The sequence below is a fragment of the Lipotes vexillifer genome, unplaced genomic scaffold (assembly GCF_000442215.2).
Source record: "Lipotes vexillifer unplaced genomic scaffold, Lipotes_vexillifer_v1.1 scaffold311, whole genome shotgun sequence".
In the NCBI taxonomy this organism is placed as follows: Eukaryota; Metazoa; Chordata; class Mammalia; order Artiodactyla; family Lipotidae; genus Lipotes; species Lipotes vexillifer.
The window spans coordinates 593,026-605,962 of NW_006791012.1; the positions used below are offsets into that span (position 1 = coordinate 593,026).

Below are 12,937 nucleotides of genomic sequence, written 5' to 3' on the forward strand. Positions count from 1 at the left end.
GGAAAACAAGTCCTTTAGTCCTCCAACTGCAAGGAAGCAAATTCTCCACAACTGGAATAATCTTCTAAGGGGATTCTCCCATGACACACAGGTCAGAACCCAGCCTGACAGACACTTGGATTTCTCTTGTGAAAATCTCAACAAACAACTCAGTTGAATCTGCCTGGACTTCTCATCTTTAAAACTGTGAGCTAGGGCTTCCCTGGTGGCGCAGTGGTTGAGAGTCCGCCTGCCGATGCAGGGGACATGGGTTCGTGCCCCGGTCCGGGAGGATCCCACATGCCGCGGAGCGGCTGGGCCCGTGAGCCATGGCCGCCAAGCCTGCGCGTCCGGAGCCTGTGCTCCGCAACGGGAGAGGCCACAGCAGTGAGAGGCCTGCGTACCGCAAAAACAAAACAAAACAAAAAACAAAAAAAACTGTGAGCTAGGGCTTCCCTGATGGCACAGTGGTTAAGAATCCGCCTGCCAATGCAGGGGACACAGGTTCGAGCCTTGGTCTGGGAAGATCCCACATGCTACCGAGCACGTAAGCCAGTGTGCCACAACTACTAAGCCTGAGCTCTAGAGCCCACGAGCCACAACTACTGAAGCCCGCATGCCTAGAGCCCATACTTTGCAACAAGAGAAGCCATTGCAATGAGAAGCCCGTGCACCGCAACGAAGACCCAATGCAGCCATAAATAAATAAATAAGTAAATAAACAAACAAACAAATACATTTATTTAAAAAAACCCTGCAAGCTAATAAATGAGTACTGTTTTAAGCCACTAAAAAATAATCATAATCATAATAATTAGCAGAATGGTGTTTGGTAAATGGCATAAAATAATAGTTTATGTTTAAAATTAGACTTCATGAACACATCTAAAGAAATGTTAGGCTAAGTTATACACTTACATAACTGCTATTCTGTCTACATTTGTTCAGAAAAACTTTCAAATTCTGTTAAATATTTTCTTGAAACAAAACCTACCTCCACTGATGACTGGTACTGAAAGGTTCTGATCACTTAGATTTTCTGTTAACATCCATGCTGGAAGGATTCTTTTCCTCTGGGAAGGGTTTGGCTGTTGCTTACTCAAGTCTCTACTTTCATCTAGGAAAGACTAAAAAGGCACCTATATATGAATTGCTAAAAGTAATCCTGCATCCTTAATAAAACCATAAAAATTATTTACTTTGCAGAAAACTACCATTAAAAATATCCATCTGCAACTGTGGACTGAGTTGCTCAAAGTTCTCAAAGAAAGAAATTCAATATCTCTATTAGTTGAAGTGTTGGTCTAGTGTGATGTTCTCTAGAGTTTAACTTAAAAACAGCAAAAGCAGATCAATGCTAGAAATTTTGTCATGATATGTCTAATACCAGTTGTCTTTTCTTTCCTTAAGGAACATGTTATAAATGGATGAGATCTTAAATTTCTTACCACACTATTTGCAGTGGTCTGGGTCTTTCCTATTTCTGTGCTTCTTTCCAACTGTGGGGCATCAGGTGTCTCATCAGGCAAATCAAACGAGGAAGATTTTGGTGTTTCATTCAATATATCATCTTCATCAAGTATTTGACTGTTTCTATGAAATACAATTGAAATTCATATATTAATCACTTAAATTTAAAACATTTCTATTGCCTACCGTGCCATTATGTGATTCTCCCAAGTACATCTAACTAATGGGTTATGCTACTTTTCTCAGACTTACGAAGGCAAAAAAGCAGATTATAGTATGCTAGAATATATAGGCTAGAATATGTTCCTCATCTTCTGCCCACTCTATCACCATAAAATATATTAATCTTTCCAAAACATGGGCCTAGAAATCACAGCTATTTATAAGATGGGCAGTGGCCATCTCTATGAAGGCTTAAGAGTTATTTACTTACTATATAGTATTTGTTCAGATTGTCCATAAAAGTTAAGATCGCCTCCAAGTATCCAAAAAGAAAATGCAAACTGTAAGAACATCAGCTAAGCTAGGTAGGCTCCTGAAGAAAAAAGAAATAAAATCCTGAGGTCAAGTTCACACACTGCTGCTACTGGGGTCCTGGCCAGTGCAGCCACTTGTGAAATCTCCCCAAACTTGTAGTCCAACACAGGAGCATCCACGGTCACATGTGGAACATACTAGCAGAACCAATTACCTCCTACTTGCTGCAAAGTGTGGTAAGATCATCCAAAGTTCTGGATCATTATTCTTTATGTATGCACAGAGATGATGCAACAGACTTATCTTTTTTTGTTTGTTTGTTTGTTTGTTTGTTTTGCAATATGCAGGTCTCTCACTGCTGTGGCCTCCCCTGCCGCGGAGCACACGCTCCGGACGCGCAGGCTCAGCGGCCATGGCTCACAGGCCCAGCCGCTCCGCGGCCTGTGGGATCTTCCCGGACCGGGGCACGATCCCGTGTCCCCTGCATCGGCAGGCGGACTCTCAACCACTGCGCCACCAGGGAAGCCCCAGACTTATCTTTTTGAAAATTTGAAAATATAGATGGAAATACCATTCAGAAATAAAAAGGAAAAAAGTATGATATGTACATCAACTTGGATGAATCTCAAAGGCAGTTTGCTAAGTGAAAGAAGCCAGACACAAAAAGTACTATCGTATGAATCCATGCATATGTCATTCTGAAGAAGTAAAGCTACAAGGACAGAAATCAGATCAGAAGTCGCCAGAAACAGTGGGTGGTGGAGGGGAATGACCACAAAGAGGCAGGAGGGAATTTTCTGGGGAAATGAAAATGTTCTATATCTCACTGTGGTGGTACTTACATGACTACCCAAATTTGTCAAAGTGCACTGAATTATACATTTAAAAGGGGTGAATTTTACTATTGGTAAAATGTTCCTCAGTAAACACTAACATTAAAAAACTTTGTCTAGCTGAGAAAAGAATAATTAATGGCTTGTTTTATTTGTTTTAGTGTATCTTATAGGAATAATCGCCTTCAAAGGCAGACCCGAATTCATGGCAGGAATCAGTCAAAAGAGAACAACTTACTTAGACTAAATTTCCCTGCAACACCACTGTTTTAGTTCATTCAATAAATATTTTTAAAATACCTAGGGTCAGACACTGTGCCAGGCACTGGGGACTCAGAGTTGAAAATGTATGATTGCATGAAATTGCACTCCCATCACAATATTCAAATCCATTTTACTCACAACACACAGGTGTGCTTCCAAATTCTGATTTTTTTCCCTCAAATTTTCTTAATATTTAATTTGAAAAATATTAAGAAACACTCCAGAGAAATGCAATGGCTTTTTACAACTTACAGTGTTACAAATTAAGTAACATCATCCATTCCATTTCTAGTTTTTCTATTCTGGCATAAATTCAAGACTAATACACACACATCCTATAGCCATAGGGAATTTTTATTAATATTTACCAAGAATAAATATAACAACAAAAAAAATCCTATCCCAGAACAAAATTCCAACATTTAGTTTCAAATAGGTCAAAGTGCAAATTATTCTCTTATACTTTTAATATATTGTCACTGTGATATGGACATATTTTTATATTATCTTCAAATACTTCCTCAAGCAATCAACTATCACAGATTTATAATACAGTGTAACCAGAATTTGTTAAAAAATAAAAATAAAAACTTGGAATTTAATCTAAATACAATATAACAAAGGTAAATGAGTTACCCTTTTCTTTGGTAATAGCTATCAAGACATAATTCACATAATCAGGAAATTCATGCTGTTAAAGTATAAAATTCAGTAGTTTTAGTATATTCCAAAGTTGTACAATGATCACCAATTTTGGAACATATTCTTCACCTCAAAAAGAAATCCCATATGCATCAGCAGTCACTTCCCATTCTCTTCTCCAGCCCCAGCAACTGCTAATCTACTTTCTGTCTCTAGAGATTTACATTTTCTGAAACTTCATATAGATGGAATCATACAAGTTGTTTGTATACAGACGTTTTCAATTCTTTTGGGTACATTCCTAGGAGTGCAATTGCTGTGTCGCATGTAATTCTGCGTTTAAAATTTTGAGGAACTGCCAGAATGTGTTCCAAAGAGGCAGTAACACTTTACAACCCACTACCAAAGCATAAGAGTTCCAATCTCTCCACAACCTCATCAACACTTGTTATTATGTCTTTTTTACCATAGCTACCCTACTGAACGTGAAATGGTATCTCATTGTGGCTCTGATTAGCATTTCATGTTGAGCATCTTTTCATGTGCTTATTGGCCAGTCGGGTATTTTCCCTGAAGAAATGTCTACTCAAATTTAGTATGCATTTTGAAATTGGGTTGTCTTTTTATTACTGTGCTGTAAAAGTTCTTTACATATTCTAGATAGAAGTCCCCTATCAGATATATGACTTGCAAATGTTTTCTCTCCTTCTGTGGGTTGTCTTTTCACTTCCTTGATGGTATCCTTAGAAGCACAGAAGTTTTTAACTGTGATGAAGTCCAATTTATCTATTTTGTTTGCTTGTGCTTTTGTTCTTATATCTAAGAAATCATTGCCTAATCCAAGGTCACAAAAATTTATACTTGTGTTTTTTTCTAAGCATTTCATAGTTTTAGCTCTTATATTAGGTCTCTGGTGCATTTTAAGTTTATTCTTTCTATGTGGTGAGGTAGGAGTCTAACTTCATTCTTTTGCATTTGTCCCAGCACCACTTATTGAGAAGGCTACTCTTTTCTCCATTTAAATGTTTTGGCACTCTTGTGGAAAATTAATTGGCCATAGTGTAAGGGTTTATATCTGGACCCTCAACTGTATTCCACTGACCTGTATGTCTTTCTTCACACCAGTACTACACTGTCTTGATTACTGTAGCTTTGTAGCAGGTTTTGAAATTATGAAGTGTGAATCTTCCAACTCTTTTCTTCTTTATAAAGACTGTTTTGGCAATTAAGTTATTCTTAACTCTTAAAGATATATTCCAAGTTATATTTAAATATAAGTTATATATTTTGTCTTTAATACAAAATGTACTGCTAATATGTATGAGCTGGATCTAAAAGTAAGTTTTAAAATAATTATAAATGAATTGTAAACATGCACACTTTCATATTACAATGGCATTTTCATCAACATTTTACTGTTTTGTCCTGTCCAAAATTAAAGTGATTAAAATTAGCTATTTATATGGAATCTAAGTATTATGAACTTTAACAATTTGAAAGAAAAATGTAACTTGGTACAAAAGATTTACTTTCCTTTCCTCAACAGTGTTTTAAAGAAAATAATCCCTCTAGAGAGAGAATGTTATACTTCCTTATCAGCAATGAAATTCAGATAAAGAAAATGCTATACAATATTTCATTCATGTATTCAAGAAGCCAATGCCTGCTAAGTACCCACTACTGGGGAAGCAATAGGAATGCAAAATTAATGTTGGTCCTTCTATATGAAATACGTCAAAATTTAATTAGCTAAAATCTAAAACTTCTTTTTGGCTTTCTTACTTTGACTTCTCAAAAAAGTATGGATTTTAGTACTTCTCACAGAATAATTTCATAGAAACATATACAGAAAAGAGTGAAAAATGAACACACTAGAGCTGATATGTATAGACCCATATGCTCTCATTGAGTTCATTATGAATGGGATTTATTATACAGAATCTAAACACTACATGAAAAGCATGTTGACATGAGTGAAGTGAGAACCTAAAGAAATGACAAGCTTTTGTACTGCTGTTTTGTTGTTCAAATCTCTTTCTTAAATTCATAACTGGTTGGAAGAAAAAATTTACAGTGATATCAGGGGTCCTTACAACTGACACAAAGCACATAGGTTTTCTTTTCTGTTCTTATTCAAATTTAAAAATATTTCAACACGTAGAAATATACAGAGAATATAATATATGTATTCTATCTACTTATCTATTAATATAAATACTTCTGTATCCACCACCCAAAGAGAAACATTTTGTCATATTTGCTCCAGATTAATTATAAATACAATCAAAGCTTCCTCTGTGTCCAGCCTCAATCTTGTTCCTCTCCCTCTCATCCATTCTTTGAAGGAAAATTATTCTGATTTTATTATTCACATGCATGTCCTTATACTTTTACTACTATATGTATGTATCCATTACTTGTGTATATATATACACATAATATATATATTATTCATGAAGTAATCCAAATAATCCATAATACACAGGTATAATATGTAATATATAATCTATAAACAAACAGTGTATGCTTTATATATATGTAATCTTTTTGTTTGTTTTTTTCCTCAACATTACATTGTGGAGATTTATCCACATTTTAACCTGGAGCTCTCTCTAGTCCATTCACTTTCACTCCATTTTAAAACTACACCAAATTTATTTAGCCACTCTCCAAGTGTCTTCACTATTAGAATGACTGCTATAGTAAGCTTTCTTATACAGTCAGGGAAGTCAGTAAGAGCTATAGTCCTAGTCAGGTTGTATTTGATTTCTGTCACATATTAGCTATGAGACCTTGGGCAAGTCTCAAACCTTCTGTGTCTCAGTTTCCTAATCTGTAATATAGGGATTTTAACAGTACCTATTCCTTATAAAGATGGTTGTGAAGATTAAAAAGTTCATACGTGTAAATCTTACACAACAGTACAATGGTGTTTTTATGAGGTAGACACTACAAAATGGAGCTAGTTCTAAAATATATGAGAATCCCAATGGTATCAAAAAATGTCTAAAATATATTTCAATACTTCCACAGTCTAAGACATGGTTCACTCCCCCTTGCTAGAGGATAGTAGCCTTTCTTTGTCTGGAGACCAGGAAGCTGCCTCCCAATGGTATACCTGTCATGATGATACTTGCCTTCCTCAAGACCTGCCCTCCCACCCCTCGTGGCTTCTATTCCAATAACCAAGGTCAACTCATCATTACCTGACTAGAAAAGTACTGTCCCTACTTCAACAGGAAAGCAAATATTTACTAAAGAGCTACAGGACCTGGCTAATATGTACTGACAGAAACCAGAAGAGCATGCCCAAGAATAGATCTTGAAGATGCTAAAACAGGGGATGCAGAATAAAACTGGAAAAAAACCACTGTCCTGCAACCTAGGATTTAAGGTACTGGTAAGGACACCTGAAGCCAGTCCTAATATACAGCTGAAATGGTTTGTTCATGCTTGGGAAAAGAATATGTTTACAGTAAATAGGGTAGAAATAGAGAATGCCCTGGCATGGTACTGAAAAGGGGGTCAATAGGCTCTAAGAGGTGGGCATGCTAAAATGGACTTATTACGTGAGACTAGAGAATCCCCCACCTGACCATGTTCCCCAGAAGGGCCCAGAACACTAAGCTATAAGGTACATACTAGTGAGGCAGTGTTGAAGAGCTCAACGGTAACTGCCTCTATAGGTCAATGTTGATGGTAGGAGAGGCTGCCAAGAACAAGGCTCTTTAGCATCAATGGAGATGACAGCATTCTAGAATTGTAGAGGCCAGGTGGTTAGCATTTAACCATCAGAGGCTAAGTGGACATTATTTGCATAACAGTCAGCAAAGTTGTAATGGCACTGATCTATAAGCACCTTTAACAATGGCTATCCACCCAGCTGGAGATTACATTGCCCAGCTTTCCTTGCAACTCCGTGTAGCCATGTGCCAAACAACCTGATCAAAACGTGGGCGGAAGACTTAAATAGGCATTTTTCCAAAGAAAACATACAGATTACTAACAGGAACATGAAAAGTTGCTTAACATCACTAATTACTAGAGAAATGCAAATCAAAACACCATGAGATATCACTTCACACCTGTCAGAATGGCTATCATCAAAATGTGTACAAATAACAAGTGTTGGTGAGGATGTGGAGAAAAGGGAACCCTTGTGCACTGTTTAAGACTATAAATTGGTGCAGCCACTATGGAAAACACTACAGAGGTTCATCAAAAAACTAAAAATAGAACTAGCATATGATCCAGCAATTTCACTCCTGGCTACGTATCCTAGAAAAACAAAAACACTAATTCGAAAAGATACATGCACCCTGATGTTCATAGCAGCACTATTTACAACAGCCAAGATATGGAAGCAGCCCAAGTGCCCATCAACAGATGAATGGCCTGTTGTCAAACAAAGATACATATATATATATATATATATATATATATATATACACACACATACCCACACACACATGTGTACACACACACACACACAATGGACTATTACTCATCCATAAAAAAGAATAAAATTCTGCCATTTGCAACAATATGCAGGGACCTAGAGAGTTTTACATTAGTGAAATAAGTCAGACAGGGAAAGACAAATACTGTACGTTATCACTTATATGTGGAATCTAAAAAATACAACAAATGAATGTATATAGCAAAACAGAAAGAGACTCACAGATATAGAAAACAAACTAGTGTATACCACTAGGGAGAGGGAAGGGAGGATGGGCAAGATAGTGTTATGGGATTAAGAGATAAAAACTACTGTGAATAAAATGGATAAGCGAAAGGATATATTGTACAGCACAGGGAATTACAGCCATCTCTCAGTAATAACTTTAAATGGAGTATAATCTATAAAAATACTGAATCACTATGCTGTACACCTGAAACTAATATATTATAAATCAACTATAATTTTTAAAATGACAGAGAATATATCCATCACCCCCAAAAAGTTCCCTTGTGGTCCCCCTTCCTAGTCAATCCGCCAGAAATAAACATTGATGGATTAGTTTTCTTATAATAGAATGTAATATAAATGTAACTATACAGTAGTTTAGGTATTGTTTTGTGCCTTGCTTCCTCAGGGTTTTCTAAATAGACAATCATGTCATCTGCAAATAAAGACAGTTTTGCTTCTTTCTTTCCAGTATGATGCACTTTATTTCTTTTTCTTGCTTTACTGGACTGGCTAGGACCTCCAGTCAACATGGAATAGAAGTTGTGCAAATGGATATCTTTGTTTTGTTCCCAACTGTTGGGAGAGAACTTTTCAATACCTAACTATCAAGTATTTTTTTATAAGAAGGAAATTTCCTTCTTTTCCTAGTTTTCTCTAAGGTTTTTTTTAACAGGTATTAAATTTTTGTCACAACTGTTTTTAGGCATCTACTGGAATGACAGTTCTTTAATCTGTTATAGTGAATTTCACTGATTGGTTTTTTTTTTATATATATGATAAATTCACCTTGCATTTCTCAGACAAATTTCACTTGGTCATAGTGTATTAAAATCTATTTCACACATTGCTGGGTTTGACTTCTAAATATTTTGTTATAAGGAATGTGGGTTTGTATTTACTTTTCTTGTAATGTTCTTGTCTGATTTTGGTATCAGGATTACGGAAGCTTCATAAAATGAGTGGGGAAATGTACTCTCTTCTATTTTGGAGAAAAAAGTATAATATTGGTATTATTTGTACCTTGTAAGTTTAAGAGAAATCACTAGTGAAGTTCCTTGCAGGAAATTCTTAAATTGGGAACTCAATTTCTTTAATGGACATAGGATTCATCAGATTTTCTATTTCTTCCTGTATCAGTTTTGGTAAATTGTGTTTTTCAAGGAATGCATCCATTCATTTAGGCTATCAGTTTTACTGGCATAAAGTTTTAATAATTATTTCTTTATTATTCTTTTAAGGTCTGCAGGATCAGTAGTGATACTGCCTCTTCCATTCCTGATATTGATAATTTGTGTTTTCCAGCTTCTTTTTCTTGGTAAGCCTTGTCAATTTTATCAATTTTGGTGTTTTTTTTGTTTTGTTTTTTGTTTTTTGTTTTTGCGGTACACGGGCCTCTCACTGTCGTGGCCTCTCCCATCGCGAAGCATAGGCTCCGGACGCGCAGGCTCAGCGGCCACGGCTCACAGGCCCAGCCCCTCTGCGGCATGTGGGATCTTCCCAGACCGGGGCACAAATCCGTGTCCCCTGCATCGGCAGGCGGACTCTCAACCACTGTGCCACCGGGGAAGCCCCAATTTTATCAATTTTATTAGTCTTTTCAGAAAACTAACTTTAGGCTTTGTTGATCTTCTTTGTTATTTGTCTATGTTCTATTTCATTGATTTCTAGTCCTATTCTTCTTATTGTTTCCTTTTTTCTGTCTATTTTGGGATTAATTTACTCCTGTTTGTCTATCTTCTTAAAATAGAAGCAAAGGGCATCAGTTTTACCTCTTTCTTCTCTTCTAATATAGGCATTTAATATAAATTTCCCTCAAAGGACTACTTTAGATATATTTCACAAATGTTTTTGTTATGTTTTCAGTATTATTCTGTTCAAAATGTTTTCTAACTGCCCTTGTGATTTCTCTTGGATCCAGAGGTTACCTAGGTATGTGCTATTCAATTTCAAAACACTTGAAGATTTTCCTAGATATTGTATTTTTATTGATTTTTAAATTTAATACCAGTGCCGTCAAAGAACACACTCTATATAATTTTGTCCATCTACTTCTATAGGTCCAGTTTAAGTATTCTATAATTTAAAAGCTAAAACAAAGGTGAATAATCTGCTAATGACTGCCTCAACAAAACTAGTGCATTCATTTCAATTTTACATCAGCTATTTATTGCAACCTCATTTCATTCGTTTCCCTATTCTATATTTTCTGTTATTTTTATAAGAAGAGTTATACAAGCATAATCTAAAACAGAGGTTAATACCTTAAGAAAATTTTAAAAACTAAAAAAAAAGATTAAGAAAATGTAGTCAGTTTCAAATTAACTATCCTGGTTATTGTTAGATGTGAAATATATTCTAAACACAATGGTAAAAGATACAACATATGGAAGCAATCACTATTGAGGCATAAGTTTCCAAAATCTAATGTTTTCTAGAAAAACACACACACACACACACTCACTCACGATGTAAGACCTATCGCCAATATAGTTGAATTCTAGAGTGGTTTCTACTGAAGCTTTTGTGGATGACTGAGGAATTAGATTACAAATACCATTACTTAATTGCATTTCATCAGGCAATCTTACCTTAAAGGACATTCCACTTCCATTTCAGAATGTGTAGACAAAACACGAAAAATGTACTTGTCAACTAATAAAGAGAAACTATCTCCAGGATTCAACCAGTGCCATAGATTTGTCTTCAATGGTAAGAGCTGGCTCTTCTCAGAAGACTGATAAAAGCACGGATTTGTATGTATCTAACAAATTAAAGAAAAAGAAAACAGTGATGTAGTAACTCAAAATCACGACAAAACTACAACTAAATACGAACTGATTCAAAATCTGTGTCAAAACAATTCTAAGTATAAACTTACACTTAAAAGTCTAATAAATCTGGCACTTCTAAGTATCATAATTATTATCTAAACATAAAAAAATAGTTGTAACATACCTCCCATTTCTCTAGGAATCAAAGAAAAAAGCAAGGTTATCAATTAACTGGTTAAAAGATACTTCTATTTTGTTTGAGAGATGACTGGACATTGGAAAGAGAAACATGAAAAATAATTACCAGTATGGAAACTGAGTCCCCCAATTTTGATATCCAAACTTCACTAATCTCTTGAAAATTCTCTTCTGCTTATTTTCCCCTAATAATTTCTTACTATGATTGAAAAATGAGAAACTATGGGAAGGAAATTCTTGATCAAATTTCTCAAGCAAACAACATACCTTTTTTCTTTACTCCTCACAGAGGAATCTTCTTATTTTGTTTAAATGAAATTCCCCTCTGAAGATCATCATCCATATTCAAATTGCAAGAGGTAAATATATCTCAATGTCAAAACTATTACAATATCCCCTATTCTGAATTATGTTTCCACTGATTACTTCACGTTAGCAAAGATAATGAGAGTTGCCTCCATAATTAACACCTATTGAAAGGCATCTTAAAAATTCTAACTAAAATCAAGCTGAATTTAGCCATCTCCAGAATAGCCTTCTTGTCATCTAAACCACTGGGTCTTTTAATAAGCTTTAGCATATACCAAAGCAATCCACATTAATGCAGATCTTCAGTTTTTTAAAAGAATTTTACATAGAGCAACTCCCCCTACCACTGTCTGTCTACTTCATCTGTCTACTTCATCAGTATAAATGACATTTTTTTCTAGAGACATCAACCATCTCTCCATTTATAGCAAGGTAAATGTCACCCTGAGACTGGACATATGCCAAACATTCTCAGTTTTTCTATTTATACTTCATTAACGTATCTTGAGATACAACTAAATTTTCACACATCAAAACCTTTTCTGATCCCAACCATTTAATATATCTATAGGTGTTAAGAAACGTTTCATTCACCCTGAGTTTGAACAGACTAGAAATGAGTATAAATTCAGTAGGTAAAAACTTCTGTTCCTACTGTAAAAAATACTCATTATGGAAAAATTAAGGAAGCTTATAATAGTCCTCTTTTTAATGTATTTTGAAATTCTAGAAATGCATCAGTATTTTTTTTTCTTTTTACCCCTCAAAAATTTTTTCATTGGGAAACTTGGTTAAAATTTTTATTAAATATAGTTACTTTCATTTTTTAAAAATCTTAATCATTTATGGAATATAAACTAAGTAAGATATAAACAAGTCTAGAATATTGTTATAAAACATGAAGCAAATAATGTTGTTAAGTTAGTTAGATTACTTTGCATTATAATTTATTTTTCATTTGTTTTTATTTCTTAAAATGCCTATTTCTATGGAAAAAGAATAGGGTACTTCAAGCGTAAATACAAGATATTCTGATTTAGTTTCAATTACATATTAAAACACACCAAAATATCCACAAACTTTTACTGAACACCTACAACATTCTTTCATTCCATTCAAATGTCAAGCCCCAGATCATTTACCTCTGAAGTATCCCGAGTCCATCTCTCTTTAGCATTTGCAGTCACTGCCCTAGTTCAAGCTCTTACCCACTGCTTGCGTTTCTTGCTTGTGCTAACATCATATCAAGTCTCCCTGATTTCCTTTACCTCACTGCTTCCTAAGTTATTTTTTTACATTTCCCT

The 12,937-nt window shown here is 35.1% G+C and overlaps 1 protein-coding gene across 1 annotated transcript in view; it reads right to left on the bottom strand.

Moving 5' to 3' along the window:
- The window catches only part of APLF (aprataxin and PNKP like factor), a 96,978-nt gene that overhangs the window by 49,881 nt on the left and 34,160 nt on the right, over positions 1-12,937 (bottom strand). The window contains exons 3-5 of the mRNA XM_007464085.1: positions 10,944-11,116; positions 1,428-1,572; positions 974-1,106 (exon numbers count right to left, since the gene is read on the bottom strand). Of these exons, the coding sequence (XP_007464147.1) occupies positions 974-1,106; positions 1,428-1,572; positions 10,944-11,116 (451 nt within the window). The remainder of the gene's footprint in view (positions 1-973; positions 1,107-1,427; positions 1,573-10,943; positions 11,117-12,937) is intronic.